At 48.2% G+C, this 20,073-nt stretch overlaps 1 protein-coding gene across 5 annotated transcripts in view; it reads right to left on the bottom strand.

The window, feature by feature from the left end:
- SBF2 (SET binding factor 2) overlaps positions 1-20,073 on the bottom strand; it is a 585,530-nt gene that overhangs the window by 3,310 nt on the left and 562,147 nt on the right. For all 5 annotated transcript variants that reach the window (XM_063946447.1, XM_063946443.1, XM_063946444.1 and 2 more), the window contains one exon: positions 5,765-5,896. In XM_063946447.1, coding sequence (XP_063802517.1) covers positions 5,765-5,896 — 132 coding nt within the window. The remainder of the gene's footprint in view (positions 1-5,764; positions 5,897-20,073) is intronic.

Below are 20,073 nucleotides of genomic sequence, written 5' to 3'. Positions count from 1 at the left end.
AATAGTCTGCTTAGAAGCAAGAGCACCCAGTTTGTTGGGTGCATACAGGATAACAGCAAGTCAGTTTTCCTGACTCCAGCCGTCCTGGAACCTATATTTACAGGGCCCTGACAACATCTAGCAACCTGGAGTCCTCCAAGTCCCTAGTAGGCGCAAGGCACCAAAATAAGCTGGTTCAGGTGAAACACTGACACCACCTTAGGGAGAGAACTGGGGACGAGTCCGCAGCTCTGCCCTGTCCAAATGGACAACCAGATATGGGCTTTTTTGAGAAAAAAACCACCAATTTGACACTCGCCTGGTCCAGGCCAGGGCCAAGAGCATGGTCACTTTTCATGTGAGATGCTTCAAATCCACAGATTTGACTGGTTTTAAACCAATGTGATTTGAGGAATCCCAGAACTACGTTGAGATCCCACAGTGCCACTGGAGGCACAAAAGGGGGTTGTATATGCAATACCCCCTTGACAAACTTCTGGACTTCAGGAACTGAAGCCACTTCTTTCTGGAAGAAAATCGACAGGGCCGAAATTTGAACCTTAATGGACCCCAATTTGAGGCCCATAGACACTCCTGTTTGCAGGAAATGCAGGAATCGACCGAGTTGAAATTTCTTCGTGGGGCCTTTCTGGCCTCACACCACGCAACATATTTTTGCCACATGTGGTGATAATGTTGTGCGGTCACCTCCTTTCTGGCTTTGACCAGGGTAGGAATGACCTCTTCCGGAATGCCTTTTTCCCTTAGGATCCGGCGTTCCACCGCCATGCCGTCAAACGCAGCCGCGGTAAGTCTTGGAACAGACATGGTACTTGCTGAAACAAGTCCCTTCTTAGCGGCAGAGGCCATAAGTCCTCTGTGAGCATCTCTTGAAGTTCCGGGTACCAAGTCCTTCTTGGCCAATCCGGAGCCATGAGTATAGTTCTTACTCCTCTACGTCTTATAAGTCTCAGTACCTTAGGTATGAGAAGCAGAGGATGGAACACATACACCGACTGGTACATCCATGGTGTTACCAGAACGTCCACAGCTATTGCCTGAGGGTCTCTTAACCTGGCGCAATACCTGTCCCGTTTTTTGTTCAGACGGGACGCCATCATGTCCACCTTTGGTATTTCCCAACGGTTTACAATCATGTGGAAAACTTCCCGATGAAGTTTCCACTCTGCCGGGTGGAGGTCGTGCCTGCTGAGGAAGTCTGCTTCCCAGTTTCCATTCCCGGAATGAAACACTGCTGACAGTGCTATCACATGATTTTCCGCCCAGCGAAAAGTCCTTGCAGTTTTTGCCATTGCCCTCCTGCTTCTTGTGCCGCCCTGTCTATTTACGTGGGCGACTGCCGTGATGTTTTTCCCACTGGATCAATACCGGCTGACCTTGAAGCAGAGGTCTTGCTAAGCTTAGAGTATTATAAATTTACCCTTAGCTCCAGTATATTTATGTGGAGAAAAGTCTCCAGACTTGATCACACTCCCTGGAAATTTTTTCCTTGTGTGACTGCTCCCCAGCCTCTCGGGCTGGCCTCCGTGGTCACCAGCATCCAATCCTGAATGCCGAATCTGCGGCCCTCTAGAAGATGAGCACTCTGTAACCACCACAGGAGAGACACCCTTGTCCTTGGATATAGGGTTATCCGCTGATGCATCTGAAGATGCGATCCGGACCATTTGTCCAGCAGATCCCACTGAAAAATTCTTGCGTGAAATCTGCCGAATGGAATTGCTTCGTAGGAAGTCACCATCTTTACCAGGACCCTTGTGCAATGATGCACTGATTTTAGGAGGTTCCTGACTAGCTCGGATAACTCCCTGGCTTTCTCTTCCAGGAGAAACACCTTTTTCTGGACTGTGTCCAGAATCATCCCTAGGCACAGCAGACTTGTCGTCGGGATCAGCTGCGATTTTGGAATATTTAGAATCCACCCGTGCTGTTGTAGCAGTATCCGAGATAGTGCTACTCCGACCTCCAACTGTTCCCTGGACTTTGCCCTTATCAGGAGATCGTCCAAGTAAGGGATAATTAAGACGCCTTTTCTTCGAAGAAGAATCATCATTTCGGCCATTACCTTGGTAAAGACCCGGGGTGCCGTGGACAATCCAAACGGCAGCGTCTGAAACTGATAGTGACAGTTCTGTACCACGAACCTGAGGTACCCTTAGTGAGAAGGGCAAATTTTGGACATGGAGGTAAGCATCACTGATGTCTCGGGACACTATATAGTCCCCTTCTTCCTGGTTCGTTATCACTGCTCTGAGTGACTCCATCTTGATTTGAACCTTTGTAAGTGTTCAAATTTTTTTAGATTTAGAATAGGTCTCACCTAGCCTTCTGGCTTCAGTACCACAATATAATGTGGAATAATACCCCTTTTCTTGTTGTAGGAGGGGTAATTTGATTATCACCTGCTGGGAATACAGCTTGTGAATTTGTTTCCCATACTGCCTCCTTGTCGGAGGGAGACCTTGGTAAACCAGACTTCAGGAGCCTGCGAAGGGGAAACGTCTCGACATTCCAATCTGTACCCCTGGGATACTACATGTAGGATCCAGGGGTCCTGTACGGTCCCAGCGTCATGCTGAGAGCTTGGCAGAAGCGGTGGAACGCTTCTGTTCCTGGGAATGGGCTGCCTGCTGCAGTCTTCTTCCCTTTCCTCTATCCCTGGGCAGATATGACTCTTATAGGGACGAAAGGACTGAGGCTGAAAAGACGGTGTCTTTTTCTGCAGAGATGTGACTTAGGGTAAAAACGGTGGATTTTCCAGCAGTTGCCGTGGCCACCAGGTCCGATGGACCGACCCCAAATAACTCCTCTTCCTTTATACGGCAATACACCTTTGTGCCGTTTGGAATCTGCATCACCTGACCACTGTCGTGTCCATAAACATCTTCTGGCAGATATGGACATCGCACTTACTCTTGATGCCAATATCCCTCTGTGCATCTCGCATATATAGAAAATGCATCCTTTAAATGCTCTATAGTCAATAAAATACTGTCCCTGTCAAGGGTATCAATATTTTTAGTCAGGGAATCCGACCAAGCCACCCCAGCTCTGCACATCCAGGCTGAGGCGATCGCTGGTCGCAGTATAACACCAGTATGTGTGTATATACTTTTTATGATATTTTCCAGCCTCCTGTCAGCTGGCTCCTTGAGGACGGCCCTATCTATAGACGGTACCGCCACTTGTTTTGATAAGCGTGTGAGCGCCTTATCCACCCTAAGGGGTGTTTCCCAACGCGCCCTAACTTCTGGCGGGAAAGGGTATACCGCCCATAATTTTCTATCGGGGGGAACCCACGCATCATCACACACTTCATTTAATTTATCTGATTCAGGAAAAACTACGGTAGTTTTTTCACATCCCACATAATACCCTCTTTTGTGGTACTTGTAGTATCAGACATATGTAACACCTCCTTCATTGCCCTTAACGTGTGGCCCTAATAAGGAATACGTTTGTTTATTCACCGTCGACACTGGATTCAGTGTCCGTGTCTGTGTCGACCGACTAAAGTAAACGGGCGTTTTAAAACCCCTGACGGTGTTTCTGAGACATCTGGACCGGTACTAATTGTTTGTCGGCCGTCTCATGTCGTCAACCGACCTTGCAGCGTGTTGACATTATCACGTAATTCCCTAAATAAGCCATCCATTCCGGTGTCGACTCCCTAGAGAGTGACATCACCATTACAGGCAATTGCTCCGCCTCCTCACCAACATCGTCCTCATACATGTCGACACACACGTACCGACACAGTACACACACAGGGAATGCTCTGATAGAGGACAGGACCCACTAGCCCTTTGGAGAGACAGAGGGAGAGTTTGCCAGCACACACCAAAAACGCTATAATTATATAGGGACAACCTTATATAAGTGTTTTCCCTTATAGCATCTTTTATATATTTCTAACGCCAAATTAGTGCCCCCCCTCTCTGTTTTAACCCTGTTTCTGTAGTGCAGTGCAGGGGAGAGCCTGGGAGCCTTCCCTCCAGCCTTTCTGTGAGGGAAAATGGCGCTGTGTGCTGAGGAGATAGGCCCCGCCCCTTTTTCGGCGGGCTCGTCTCCCGCTCTTTAATGGATTCTGGCAGGGGTTAAATATCTCCATATAGCCCCCGGAGGCTATATGTGAGGTATTTTTAGCCAAAAAAGGTTTTCATTTGCCTCCCAGGGCGCCCCCCTCCCAGCGCCCTGCACCCTCAGTGACTGCCGTGTGAAGTGTGCTGAGAGGAAATGGCGCACAGCTGCAGTGCTGTGCGCTACCTTAAGAAGACTGAGGAGTCTTCTGCCGCCGATTCTGGACCTCTTCTCGTTTCAGCATCTGCAAGGGGGCCGGCGGCGAGGCTCCGGTGACCATCCAGGCTGTACCTGTGATCGTCCCTCTGGAGCTAATGTCCAGTAGCCAAAAAAGCCAATCCATCCTGCACGCAGGTGAGTTCACTTCTTCTCCCCTAAGTCCCTCGTTGCAGTGATCCTGTTGCCAGCAGGACTCACTGTAAAATAAAAAACCTAAGCTAAACTTTTCTAAGCAGCTCTTTAGGAGAGCCACCTAGATTGCACCCTTCTCGGCCGGGCACAAAAATCTAACTGAGGCTTGGAGGAGGGTCATAGGGGGAGGAGCCAGTGCACACCACCTGATCCTAAAGCTTTACTTTTTGTGCCCTGTCTCCTGCGGAGCCGCTATCCCCCATGGTCCTTTCAGGAACCCCAGCATCCACTAGGACGATAGAGAAAGGCTATTGAATAGCACTGGGAATGAGTCCCCGGAGCTACTCAATAAGCCGCATTGCAGTAAGTGGCATACCCTGACTTAAGTGCCAGGTGCGATGCTGCTAGCGTGGGGGGTTAGCCCGCAACTCACATCGCGGCACGAGCTTTGTTTGATTTCTGTTTGCACCCCAGGAGGATGCGAGTAGAAATCTGCGGCTAACTGAATAGCTCCAGACGCTCACTGAATTCCCCCCATGGAAGGCTGAGTCCAGCACAGTGCAAAGCTACGTTCCCTTATACGCTGACTCCATACTGCACAGAATGGAAATGCGCACACTACATGTTAAACATTACAATGTGTATTTAACTGGTTTCTATAGTCACAACTGTATTTCTGCCACCTCCCGAACGGACCATGATGTCATTGGCTGGAATTCGCAGCAACACCCTATAGGGTATCAGATGGCATCTGGAAAGAAGCCTTAAGATATGTGCATCCAGCAAGAATGTACTGTTTCCAATTACACAGACATTTCTTGTACTTTACTCCCTCTTGCTGCATGCAAGTATATTATAAATGTGTGTGTCCAGCTATTATACAAGGACAGAGTAGGAAACAAACATCGAACCATCTAACCATTCAGCAAGATACACAAGCAGTGCACGCACTAATCTAGCGCACAGTAGGTGACCTTCCGCTGTGCGGCCACTTCCCGAAGAGCCCGATATGTAGCCTTTGTTACGTTACACATTTGCTTTTACCTCCACAACGCTACAGCACATTGTAGAGCTGCCCCTAGATGGTGGCCGTGCAGGAAAGAGTCAGCCATTATGCATTTTATAAACTTCTGTGTAAGTAGCCCAGCGATGCAAGCTGTAGGATATAATGAAAAATAACCCTACACACTTCTTGCTTTCTGTATTCTAGTAAACCAAAGATGGAAACATTCCTTGATAAAGCAAACGATGAACACGTTTGTAACAAATTGCAACATTTTACTCAATCACTGTGAACTACAAAAATAAAAAAAAGTTGTGCATCAATACTCACGTCAAAGAAAGCCCTCTCGTTGGCGTGTTTTGGCACTCCTAAAGTTGGTGCAGCGGGTACGACAGTCTCAACGTCTGCTAGATCGATGTGACCCTTACAGCTGGTGTCTTCACCTGAGTCGTAGTACCGGAGCTGTACGGGGGGAGAGGAATGTGCAACACCAGTAGTTACAAGGCATCCCGAAGTCTACAGACAATCATACCCCGTTATTTCTAGCCCTAAAGTACAAGCTGCTCCAATGTAGAAGCAAAAGTGGCAGTAACCAGCACAGTTACTGACTTCTGTACCGCAGAAGGGCCCCCATATGATAAAAGATAAATATGACATAGAGGTATCCACTTACATCCTTGCTGCAGTCACACTAAACAGCTACGAAGTTGCTCCATGCCGTCGCGGGACTCTGTAGCGCCAAACGTATTTTGTTTAAACATTTTTTTCCCTGCAAATGCCTCTTGGACTCAAAGTAATGTAATAGGACGCACAAGCAGCTTCTGCTGATTAAAATGATATGCAGCTAACTATCTGCATCTGAAATGCACGATACAGTGTTTGTAGAATCACACCCAGAATATAGGCATGCTGCAGATCATTTTTTACCGAGTTACATGGCACTCACGCATTGTGTGAAACGCGACTTGTAGGGCAAGGAGCAAAGATGTAAGAGGACACATCTGTATCTATAGCCTTTAATAACAAAATAATAATAATAATTCTGATAATATTTGTACCTATATAGTGCTTTTCTCCAACAGGACTTAGTCACTTTACAGACATAAAAAACATAGTACATAGGGTGTAATTCAGACTGCATCGCTGCAGCGATCGCATTCTGAACTACTATGTGACGGTGCACTGCGCATGTGCAGCCAGTGAGATGCGAATCTGGTTCGATCACCTCTACCTGACTGGCAGGCAGAGGTGGTTGCGGGGCGTGCCAACGTTGCTAGAACGCCATTGGCGGGGCGTAATCCGGACAACGGAATGGAGGCAGTGTCCAGACTGTTGGGGGGGGGGGGGGGGGGGACGCGGCGGCTGCGTGACGTCACATGCAGCCACTGCTATACGGGACGTGGCGGTTAGCCTCCTGCCAGTGTGCAGGCGCTGTGTTGGCAGAGATCTGCTTGTCAGGAACAAAAGCATCGCCGTCGTGCAATGCTTTTATACCTGGGGGGGGGGGGGAGAGGGGGGGGGGGAGACTGACATGCGGGAGTACTAGCCCTGTGCTGGGCGTCCCCCCCTGAATGTCAGAGTAAATGATCGTAGATGTGCTAAATTTAGCACATCTACGGTCAACTCTGAATTACCCACATAGTACAAAGTATTTAGCCGTGTTGGGCGCACTACGTAGCAATACCCTGGGTGGAAGAGATGACACAAAATGGAACCCTCAGAGTAGGGTCTCAAGATGACCATCAGCTCCATGTATTTTCTTCCCATCCACGAGCGTACCAGGTAAGGCAGCCATGTTGAGCGCACTACAGAGGTTACACTATGGGAGATAAGCCATACAAGGGTCCAAGGAATATATGGGAACTACTGACACATGTGTAATATGCCACAGTATACCCTATATTTATTTATTAACAGTTTCTTTTATAGCGCAGCAAATTCCATTGTGCTTTACAATTGGACACAGTTATAAAACAAAACTGGGTAATAAACAAACAGTCAGAGGTAGGAAGGCCCTGCTCGCAAGCTTACAATCTATGGGGAAATAGGCATTGATACACAAGGAAAGGCACTATCTATTGCATATTTGTCCACCGGATTGCAAAGGTTCTAGGTGAGCTGCCTGATATCACATCATAGGAATGATGAACCATGGTCAGAAAGAAGGGAAAGTGAAGAAAGAGAAAATATGTGGAGGATATGTGCGGACTGTACTGTGGGGATATAATTGGATAGGAAAGCTTATGAAGGTTGAGTGAGTAGTTCTGGAATTTGATACGCTTGCCTGAAGAGGTGAGTTTTCAGGGAATGCTTGAAGGTATAGAGACTAGAGGAGAGTCTTATTATGCGTGGTAGGGCATTCTACAGAGTGGGTACAGCCTGAAGAAAGTCCTGCAATCGTGCATGGGAGCAAGTAAGAAGTGTGGATGAGAGACGTAGATCTTGTGAAGAGCGGAGAGGTCGGGTTGGGAGATATTTTGAGATGAGTGAAGTGATGTATGTTGGTGTAGTATGGTTAATGGCCTTATGCGTGAGTAAAAATATTTTACATTGAATACGGTAAAATACAGGTAACCAATGGAGGGACTGACAGAGCGGATCTGCAGACAATGAACGTCTAGCAAGGAAGACTAGCCTCGCAGCTGCATTCAGAATGGATTGTAGTGGTGAGAGTCTCTTTTTGGTAAGACCAGTAAGAAAACTATTTTTTGCAGTGTCTTGTGTAAGATATGGTCATATTTTAGATATGTTATTTAGATGCATGTAACATGATTTTGAGACAGATTGAATGCGGGGAGCAAAGGACAGTTCCGAGTCAAGTATGACACCTAGGCAGCAAGCTTGTAGGGTAGGATTGATTGTTGAGTTCTCAACAGTGATAGAGATATCAGGTTGGTAACTACTATTGGCCGGTGGAAATATAAGTAGCTCTGTTTTGGAAATATTAAGTTTGAGGTGGCGAGATGATATCCAAGATGAAACAGCAGAAAGGCATTCAGTGACCCTGACCAATACAGATGGTGACAAATCTGTGGAGGATAGGTAGATTTGAGTATCATCTGCGTACAGATGATACCGAAATCCAAAAGAGCTGATTGGTTTACCAAGAGATGAGGTATAGATTGAGAAAAGCAGAGGACCTAAGACCAAGCCTTGTGGTACTCCAACTGAAAGAGGTAGTGAAGAGGAGGTGGATTCAGAGAAGCAAACACTGAAGGAGCGATTAGATAGGTAGGATAGGAACCAAGAGAGAACTGTGTCTTGAAGACCTAGGAATTGTAGTGTTTGTATGAGAAGAAAAATAGGATTTTGGTACTTACCAGGTAAATCCTTTTCTTTGAATCCATAGGGGGCACTGGAGTACTCTTGGGATATGGACGGCTTTAGCAGAACAAAGGCACTGAATATTTAAATTTAGTAACTCTCCTCCCCTCCATATTTCCAGAGTACCTCAGTGTTTTTTACTGAGCCGAACAGGAGCGATAGAGAGGATGACAATGGAGAATTACATATAACATAACGGACAACAATAAAGTTGACACATAACGTTACTGACAACTAAACAGTTGACACCATAACCGATAGAACTTGAAAATTTGAACCAGTCGGTGAAAATGTGTTACCATAAGATCCACTGAACTTACCACAAACCAGGTAAAACTGCTCTGGGTGGGCGTCCAGTGCCCCCTATGGATTCAAAGAATAGGATTTACCTGGTAAGTACCAAAATCCTATTTTCTTTTTCATCCAATAGGGGTCACTGGAGTACTCTTGGGACGTACCAAAGCTTCCCCCGTGGGCGGGAGAGCTGTTTGGCACCTGTAACACTAGGCGGCCAAAGCTAGATGCTGATGCCGCAAACGTATCAAACTTGTAAAAGTGCACAAACGTGTGCACTGATGACCATGTAGAAGCCCCACGACCAGCTGCCCATGAAGTTCCCACAGAATGTGTGGAATGAGCGGTTACTGATGTAGGCAGCTGTAACCTAGCATGAAGGTAAGCCTGACGTATGGTCAGTTTAATCCATCTGGATAAGGTCTGCTTAGAAGCTGGCCAACCCTTCTTGGCAGCATGATAGAGAACAAACAACGTATCCATCTTACGAACTGTAGACGTTCGGGATACATAAACGCGTAGTGCGCATACCACATCCAAAGTTCCAGAATCTTCTGTTAACACCGGAACTACTATTGGTTGATTGATGTGAAAAGATGACACTACCTTTGGCAGGAAAGCGGGATTTGTCCGAAGTTCCGCTCTGTCTTCATGAAATACCAAATACGGTGGCTTGCATGACAAGGCACCCAAATCTGAAACACGCCTTGCCGAAGCTAAGGCTAGGAGAAAAATTGTTTTCCAAGTGAGAAACTTAATATCCACTTGTTGTAAGGGTTCAAAATATGAAGACTGTAAGAAATCTAAAACCAGATTCAAGTCCCATGGCGCTGTAGGTGGAATGAATGGAGGCTGTACTCTGAGGACACCTTGCAGAAAGGTGTGTACAGACGGCAATAGAGCCAATCGTCTTTGAAAGTAAATTGACAAAGCAGATACCTGCACCTTTAGTGAAGATAAACGCAGTCCTCCATTTAACCCCGTCTGTAGAAATAACAAAAGACGGGATAACTTGAAAGATGATGTCGGAAACTTCCGAGCTTCACACCAACCTATATAGGCACGCCAAATTCTGTAATAATGAGCTGCCGTAACTGGCTTCCTAGCACGTAACATGGTTGGTATAACCAAATCTGGAATGCCCTCTCTTCTTAAGAGGGCGGTCTCAACAGCCACCGCGTCAAACGCAGCCACGCTAAATCGGGGTAAAGAAACGGACCCTGTTGTAACAGGTCCGGACGTAGCGGGAGCGGCCAAGGATCGTCTGCGAGTAGTCCGCAGAGATCCGAGAACCAAGCTCTCAGAGGCCAATGAGGCGCCACTTGTATGACTGTGGCGGACTCTCTTTTGATCCGTTTTAGCAACAGAGGGAGCAGCGGAAACGGTGGAAACAGATACATAAGGCTGTACGGCCACGCGATTGTGAGAGCATCCACCGCCACTGCCTTTGGATCTCGCGTTCTGGACACATACTGGGGTGTTTGGTGATTGTGGCGAGATGCCATCAGGTCCACTTGAGGGTAACCCCACCTCTGGACCAACATGTGAAACACTTCTGGATTTAATGCCCATTCTCCTGGATGAAAATCCCGACGGCTGAGATAATCCGCCTCCCAGTTGTCCACTCCCGGAATAAACACTGCCGACAATATCACTTGGTGATGCTCGGCCCAATTGAGGATTTGAGCTACTTCCCGCATGGCCATGCGGCTTCTCGTTCCTCCTTGTTTGTTGATGTACGGGACCGCCGTCGCGTTGTCTGACTGCAGCTGGATAGTCTGAGACCGAAGCATGTGCACTGCTTGTCGTAGCGCATTGTAAATTGCCTGGAGTTCCAGGACATTTATAGACCGCAATCTTTCGTGATCCGCCCAGAGACCCTGGAGCTGACAATTTTGAACTACAGCTCCCCAACCTCTGAGACTCGCGTCCGTCGTTAGAATTATCCAATTCCAGGCGCCGAACCGTTTCCCTGCGGTTAGATTGTGTACTTTGAACCACCAGAGTAGAGATACTCTGGCTCGTGGCGACAACCTCACCCTCTGGTGAATCTGCAGATGCGAGCCCGACCACTGTGCGAGCACATCCAGTTGAAAAGGACGCGAGTGAAATCTTCCGAACTGAAGTGCTTCGAAAGCCGCCACCATTGTGCCTAACAGGCGAATGCACAAATGTACCGAGACTGTGCGTGGCTTGAGCACTAATTGTACCAGATGACGAATAATCTGTACTTTCTGTTCTGGTAGGTAAATTCTTTGATCTACCATATTGAGAATCATACCTAGGAATTGTAGTCGTTGAGACGGAATCAGATGTGATTTCTTGAAGTTGACAATCCAATCGTGCTGAACTAGTACATTGTACGTTAGCAACGCATGTTGGAGGAGCATCTGTTGAGACGGAGCTTTGATGAGCAGATCGTCCAAGTACGGAACTATTATCACTCCCAGGGATCTGAGATGAGCTATCATCACAGACATCACTTTGGTGAATACCCGAGGCGCTGACGAGAGGCCAAACGGTAGAGCCTGAAACTGGTAATGGTTCTGCCGTATCGCAAACCGCAAGAACCTCTGATGAGGTGGCCAAATCGGAATGTGTAAGTACGCATCCTTGAGATCCAGCGCAATCATGAAGTCCTGTGGCTCTAAACCTGCAATTACTGACCGCAGAGATTCCATCTTGAATCTGTAGTAAGTGACATACTGATTGAGGCCCTTCAAGTTCAATATTGGCCTGACCGAGCCATCCGGCTTTGGTACCACAAACAGACTGGAATAATAACCCTGACCTTGTTGGTGTACAGGGACCGGAATCAAAACTGTTGAATCCAGCAGCGACTGAATGGCAATTTGCAGAACCGCCCTCTTGTCGTCCGACACAAGCAGTCCTGTCTTGAAAAACCGCAGTGGCGGGAGACAGTCGAACTCTATCTTGTACCCTTTTAACACTAAATTGCGGATCCACCCATCTGTGGATGTCTGGAACCACGCCAAATGGAACGTCTGAAGGCGTGCTCCCACAACTGGAGATCCGAGATGGGCTGGGAGCCCGTCACGCCACTGGCTTGTCGGTGACCTTAGCGTCCTGACGACTGGTGTTGGTTTGTTGAAAACCACGTCTTCGACCTCGTCTACCAGGCATGGCTGTTCCTCTACTACGGCCTCGAAAGGGCTGAGGTCTAAAGGATTTGAACGCCGGCCCAGAGTATTTCCGTCTAGGTACCGTTGGAGGCAGTGGCGTAAGTTCGCCCCAGTCACCCGGAGGCATGATAAAATGTTGGTGCCCCCACCGCCCGTATACACATATTTGCCATATGTAGATATCTGGTATTTAGGGTGAACAGTAGCAGCATACTCAGATGCCTTTCACAATAGTAGTATAGACATACATACACACACACATGCCTTTTTCACTTAAAACACACACGTCTTTCCCTTACACACATGCTTTTTTCACTTAAAACACACACACCTCTTTCACTTACACAAACATGCCTTTTTCACTAACTCACACGCCTCTCATTTGCACACACACACACACACGCTTCTTTTACTTACACACACGCGCCTTTTTTCACTTACACACACACGCCTTTCACTTACACACACCTTTTTCACTTACACACACACACACCTCTTTCACTTACACACAATTACACGTCACTTTCACACACGCCACTTTCACTTACACACAATCACACACACAAGTCACTTTCACTTACACACACACACACACACACACACACACACACACACACACACACACGCCACGTTCACTTACACATGCACAATTACACACACACATGCCTTTTTCACTTACTTACACACACACACACACACCTCTTTTACTTAAACACACAACTTTCCTTTAAAAAAAACACAGACATACACACCTCACTTAAAACCATTCACACACATAAACACAGTGCTGCCAACATTTATTAAAGATACCCCCGGTAATCCCCCCTCCCCCCCACACACACACGCACATACACCACACACACACACACAATGCAGCAGCTTGAGGCAGGTGGTGCCAGTGGCTACCTGTGGCTATCAGCAGGATGGAAGGAGAGCGCATCATCCGGCCAGCTCTATTGGAAGTCCATGTGAGCAGCTGTATGATGGAGCTCTCCCTAGCTGCAGCCAGCTGCCCGCTCACTCTGTGGACACGAGGAGGCAGCTGATGCTGCCGTGTCATGACACTGACACCGCTCCTCCGTTCAGTCAGATGTGGGGATGGATTGTCGGGCAGTGGGAGGCAATGGAGAAGTGCCCCCTGCAGGTCAGGAGCCCGGCGGCAGCCGACTCCATTGCCTCCCACAGTTCCGCCTCTGGTTGGAGGCAATGGTAGGAAAACAGACTTCCCTCCCGTGGCCTCAGAAATCCATTTGTCCAATTCAGGACCAAACAACTTCTCGCCACCGTAAGGTAACGCCTCTATACCTCTTTTGACCTCATCCTCTGCTTGCCAAGAACGCAGCCAGAGTGCTCGTCGTGCCGTAACTAGCGACGATGAAAAGCGAGAAGTGAGCTGACAGACGTCAGTAGAAGCTGTGCATAGATAATCAGCAGCTTCACAAATTTGATCAGTGAGAAGTATAAGGTGATCGTCATGTAGACCAGACTTGAGTTCTGTAATCCATACCATTAGCGCCTTAGTTACCCAAATGCCAACCAACCCAGGTCTAAGCAACTCTCCTGCTGCTATATACATGGACTTTTGCATAGCTTCTATTTTCCGGTCTGAAGGGTCTTTAAGCGTAGTAGCAGTTGGTACTGGAATGGTTAATTTTTTTGTAAGTTTTGACACCGATGAATCCACCATTGGCGGATTCTCCCATGTAGATGTCACAGACTCTGGAAACGGGTAACTAGACTTAAATCGGCGAGGTATAGAAAACCGTTTATCCGGATTCTTTCATGTTTCTAACATCTTATTAAGAGATTCCGAAACAGGAAAACACATTGGAGATCTCTGTCGTTTAGTAAATACGACTTCATTATTTGTCAGAGGCTCCTCAGTCTCTGTAAACTTCAGAGACTGACGCACTGCCCTGATGAGATTATCAATGCCTGGGCTGTCAAAATCTTCACTATCGGACTGCTGGTCTAATTCGCCCTCCTCAACCTATTCTTGCGCAGTGAGGTCTGGCATAGAATCGTCAGAATGCAACATAGCAGAAACTGGTAAATCATAAGACAAATTAAATGTATCCCTTCTACCCAAAGTGGACTTGGACCTTTGGCAAGGCTGAAACCCCTCTGGTAGTTCTGGTGGTCTCACCCGAGACTCAGATCTTGCCGCTTCCCGCTCTTGTCGAGCGGCGGCCAATTCTGATTGCAACCCAGCCATTACATCAGCTAGCATTGCCCATGGAGGGTCCGGGGATGAAACCGGCTTTGAAACAGGAGCAGAAATTGTATTCGTATCTGAATTCACAAAACATACTGTACATGTGGTAGATCCACCCGGTAACACACTGTTACAGACCTTGCAGTGAAACTGCTTTTTAGTTTTTGCTGGTGCCTTACTCATTATGTACACAGACAATACAATATACAAAGACAGACAACTTGCACGACTCAGTAAAATTGTTACTAAGGTGTGTGTGTGTGTGTATATATATATATATATATATATGGCCGAAGTGCAGTGCACGTGGCCAGGACAATAAGAAATCTGATCCAAAAATAAGAATTTACTCACCGGTAATTCTATTTCTCGTAGTCCGTAGTGGATGCTGGGAACTCCGTAAGGACCATGGGGAATAGCGGGCTCCGAAGGAGGCTGGGCACTCTAGAAAGATCTTAGACTACCTGGTGTGCACTGGCTCCTCCCACTATGACCCTCCTCCAAGCCTCAGTTAGGTACTGTGCCCGGACGAGCGTACACAATAAGGAAGGATTTTGAATCCCGGGTAAGACTCATACCAGCCACACCAATCACACCGTACAACTCGTGATATGAAACACAGTTAACAGTGTGAAACAATAGAGCCTCTCAACAGATGGCTCAACAATAACCCAATTTAGTTAACAATAACTATGTACAAGTATTGCAGATAAACCGCACTTGGGATGGGCGCCCAGCATCCACTACGGACTACGAGAAATAGAATTACCGGTGAGTAAATTCTTATTTTCTCTAACGTCCTAGTGGATGCTGGGAACTCCGTAAGGACCATGGGGATTATACCAAAGCTCCCAAACGGGCGGGAGAGTGCGGATGACTCTGCAGCACCGAATGAGAGAACTCCAGGTCCTCCTCAGCCAGGGTATCAAATTTGTAGAATTTTGCAAACGTGTTTGCCCCTGACCAAGTAGCTGCTCGGCAAAGTTGTAAAGCCGAGACCCCTCGGGCAGCCGCCCAAGATGAGCCCACCTTCCTTGTGGAATGGGCATTGACAGATTTTGGCTGTGGCAGGCCTGCCACAGTATGTGCAAGCTGAATTGTACTACAAATCCAACGAGCAATAGTCTGCTTAGAAGCAGGAGCACCCAGCTTGTTGGGTGCATACAGGATAAACAGCGAGTCAGATTTTCTAGCAACTTGGAGTCCTCCAAATCCTTAGTAGCCGCAGGCACCACAATAGGCTGGTTCAGGTGAAACGCTGACACCACCTTAGGGAGAAACTGGGGACGAGTCCTCAATTCTGCCCTATCCATATGGAAAATCAGATAAGGGCTTTTATATGATAAAGCCGCCAACTCTGACACTCGCCTGGCTGAAGCCAAGGCCAATAACATGACCACTTTCCACGTGAGATATTTCAGATCCACGGTTTTTAGTGGCTCAAACCAATGTGATTTTAAGAAACTCAACATCACGTTGAGATCCCAAGGTGCCACAGGAGGCACAAATGGGGGCTGAATATGCAGCACTCCTTTCACAAATGTCTGAACTTCAGGTACTGAAGCTAGTTCTTTTTGAAAGAAAATCGACAGAGCCGAGATCTGTACCTTAATGGAGCCCAGTTTTAGGCCCATATTCACTCCTGCTTGCAGGAAATGCAGAAATCGACCTAGTTGAAATTCCTCTGTTGGGGCCTTTTTGGCCTCGCACCATGCAACATATTTCCGCCATATGCGGTGATAATGCTTTGCCGTAACATCTTTCCTGGCTTTAATAAGCGTAGGAATGACTTCCTCCGGAATGCCCTTTTCCTTCAGGATCCGGCGTTCAACCGCCATGCCGTCAAACGCAGCCGCGGTAAGTCTTGGAACAGACAGGGGCCCTGCTGCAGCGGGTCCTGTCTGAGCGGCAGAGACCACGGGTCCTCTGAGATCATCTCTTGAAGTTCCGGGTACCACGCTCTTCTCGGCCAATCCGGAACCACGAGAATTGTGTTTACTCCTCGCTTTCTTATTATTCTCAATACCCTTGGTATGAGAGGTAGAGGAGGGAACACATAAACTGACCGGTACACCCACGGTGTCACTAGAGCGTCCACAGCTATCGCCTGAGGGTCTCTTGACCTGGCGCAATACTTCTCTAGTTTTTTGTTTAGGCGGGACGCCATCATGTCCACCTGTGGACGACCCCATTGATTTACAATCATTTGGAAGACTTCTGGATGAAGTCCCCACTCTCCCGGGTGGAGGTCGTGCCTGCTGAGAAAGTCCGCTTCCCAGTTGTCCACTCCCGGGATGAACACTGCTGACAGTGCTAGTACATGATTCTCCGCCCATCGGAGAATTTTTGTGGCTTCTGCCATCGCCGTCCTGCTTCTTGTGCCGCCCTGTCGATTCACATGGGCGACTGCCGTGATGTTGTCTGACTGGATCAGCACCGGCTGGTGTAGGAGCAGGGATTTTGCTTGACTTAGGGCATTGTACATGGCCCTTAGTTCCAGAATATTTATGTGAAGGGCAGTCTCCTGACTTGACCATAGTCCTTGGAAATTTCTTCCCTTTGTGACTGCCCCCCAGCCTCGTAGGCTGGCATCCGTGGTCACCAGGACCCAGTCCTGTATGCCGAATCTGCGGCCCTCCAGAAGATGAGCACTGTGCAGCCACCACAGAAGAGACACCCTGGTTCGTGGAGACAGGGTTATTAAACGATGCATCTGAAGATGCGATCCGGACCACTTGTCCAACAGGTCCCACTGAAAAATCCTGGCATGGAACCTGCCGAATGGAATTGCTTCGTAAGAAGCTACCATCTTTCCCAGGACCCGCGTGCAGTGATGCACCGATACCTGTTTTGGTTTTAGGAGGTCTCTGACTAGAGAAGACAACTCCCTGGCTTTCTCCTCCGGGAGAAACACTTTTTTCTGGGCCGTGTCCAGAATCATTCCCAGGAACATTAGACGTGTCGTGGGGACCAGCTGTGACTTTGGGATATTCAGAATCCAGCCGTGCTGGCTCAGCACTTCCTGATCGTGCCTTTATTAGGAGATCGTCCAAGTATGGGATAATTAAAACTCCCTTTTTTCGAAGGAGTATCATCATTTCCGCCATAACCTTGGTAAATACCCTCGGTGCCGTGGAGAGTCCAAACGGCAGCGTCTGGAATTGGTAATGGCAGTCCTGAACCACAAATCTGAGGTACTCCTGGTGAGAATTGTAAATGGGGACATGCAGGTAAGCATCCTTGATGTCCAGGGATACCATGTAATCCCCCTCGTCCAGGCTTGCAATAACCGCCCTGAGCGATTCCATCTTGAACTTGAATTTTTTTATGTATGTGTTCAAGGATTTCAAATTTGAAATGGGTCTCACCGAACCGTCCGGTTTCGGCACCACAAATAGTGTGGAATAGTAACCCCGGCCTTGTTGAAGTAGGGGTACCTTGATTATCACCTGCTGGGAATACAGCTTGTGAATCGCTGCTAGCACCGCCTCCCTGTCTGAGGGAGCAATCGGCAAGGCGGATTTTAGGAAACGGCGGGGTGGAGTCGCCTCGAATTCCAGCCTGTATCCCTGAGATACTATTTGAAGGATCCAGGGATCCACCTGTGAGCGGGCCCACTGATCGCTGAAATTCCTGAGGCGGGCCCCCACCGTACCTGGCTCCGCCTGTGAAGCCCCACCGTCATGCGGCGGACTTGGAAGAGGAAGCGGGGGAGGACTTTTGTTCCTGGGAACCTGCTGTTTGCTGCAGCCTTTTTCCCCTGCCTCTTGACAGAAAAGACCCTCCTTTTCCCCGCTTGTTTTTCTGGGACCGAAAGGACTGAACCTGATAAAATGGCGCCTTCTTAGGCTGTGAGGGGACATGGGGTAAAAATGCTGACTTCCCAGACGTTGCTGTGGAAACTAGGTCGGAGAGACCATCCCCAAATAATTCCTCCCCCTTATAAGGCAAGACTTCCATGTGCCTTTTGGAATCTGCATCTCCAGTCCACTGGCGAGTCCATAAGCATCTCCTAGCAGAGATAGATAATGCACTTATTTTAGATGCCAGCCGGCAGATTTCCCTCTGTGCACGCAGAGGCAGCACTGCACATCCATGCTGACGCAATAGCTGGTCTGAGTATAATGCCTGAGTGTGTATATACAGACTTCAGGATCGCCTCCTGCTTTCTATCAGCAGGTTCCTTAAGGGCGGCCGTATCCTGGGACGGTAGTGCCACCTTTTTAGACAAACGTGTGAGCGCTTTATCCACCCTCGGGGGTGTTTCCCAACGTAACCTATCCTCTGGCGGGAAAGGGAACGCCATTAGTAGCTTCTTAGGAATTACCAATTTCTTATCAGGGGAAGCCCACGCTTCTTCACACACTTCATTTAATTCATCTGACGGGGGAAAAACTACAGGTAGTTTTTTCTCCCCAAACATAATACCCTTTTTTGTGGTACCTGGATGTAAATCAGAAATATTTAACACCTCTTTCATTGCCTCAATCATGCAGTGAATGGCCTTAACGGGCATTAAATTTGACTCATCGTCATCGACACTGGTGTCAGTATCCGTGTCGACATCTACTTGTGCCACCTGAGATAACGGGCGTTTCAGAGCCCCTGATGACTTTTGAGACACCTGGACAGGCACGAGCTGAAGACTCGGCTGTCCCACAATCGGCATGTCGTCAAATTTTTTATGTAAGGAGTCTATACGTGCACTCATTTCCTGCCATAATACCATCCACTCAGGTGTCTGACCCCCAGGGGGTGACATCCCTGCTAAAGGCATCTGCTCCCCCTCCACATCATTATCCTCCTCAAACATGTCGACACAGCCGTACCGACACACTCCACACACACAGGGAATGCTCAAATAGAGGACAGGACCCACAAAAGCCCTTTGGGGGGACAGAGTAAGAGTATGCCAGCACACACCAGAGCGCTATATATATATATATATACAGGGACTAACTGAGTTATGTCCCTAATAGCTGCTTTTTATATAATATACTGTATACAGTGCCAATTTTAATGCCCCCCCTCTCTTTTCCCTCTTACTGTACTGTAGAATTGCAGGGAAGAGCCAGGGAACTTCCTTCCAGCCGAGCTGTGAGGGAAAAATGGCGCCAGTGTGCTGAGGAGATAGGCTCCGCCCCTTTTTCGCGGCCTATTCTCCCGCTTTTTATGGGATTCTGGCAGGGGTATTTACCTCATATATAGCCCCAGGGGCTATATATTGAGGTATTTTAGCCAGCCAAGGTGTTTTTATTGCTGCCTCAGGGCGCCCCCCCCCCCAGCGCCCTGCACCCTCAGTGACCGGAGTGTGAAGTGTGTATGAGGAGCAATGGCGCACAGCTGCAGTGCTGTGCGCTACCTTGGTGAAGACAGGATGTCTTCATGCCGCCGATTTTCCGGACCATCTTCTTGCTTCTGGCTCTGTAAGGAGGACGGCGGCGCGGCTCCGGGACCGAACATCAAGGCTGGGCCTGCGGTCGATCCCTCTGGAGCTAATGGTGTCCAGTAGCCTAAGAAGCCCAATCCGGCTGCAAGCAGGCGAGTTCGCTTCTTCTCCCCTTAGTCCCTCGCTGCAGTGAGCCTGTTGCCAGCAGGTCTCACTGAAAATAACAAATTCTAAGACTATAACTTTCTAAGAGCTCAGGAGAGCCCCTAGTGTG

Source organism: Pseudophryne corroboree, chromosome 11 (genome assembly GCF_028390025.1).
Source record: "Pseudophryne corroboree isolate aPseCor3 chromosome 11, aPseCor3.hap2, whole genome shotgun sequence".
Classification (NCBI taxonomy): Eukaryota; Metazoa; Chordata; class Amphibia; order Anura; family Myobatrachidae; genus Pseudophryne; species Pseudophryne corroboree.
Note: the sequence above shows the minus strand (reverse complement) of the source record. Positions and strands in the feature narration are given on the sequence as shown.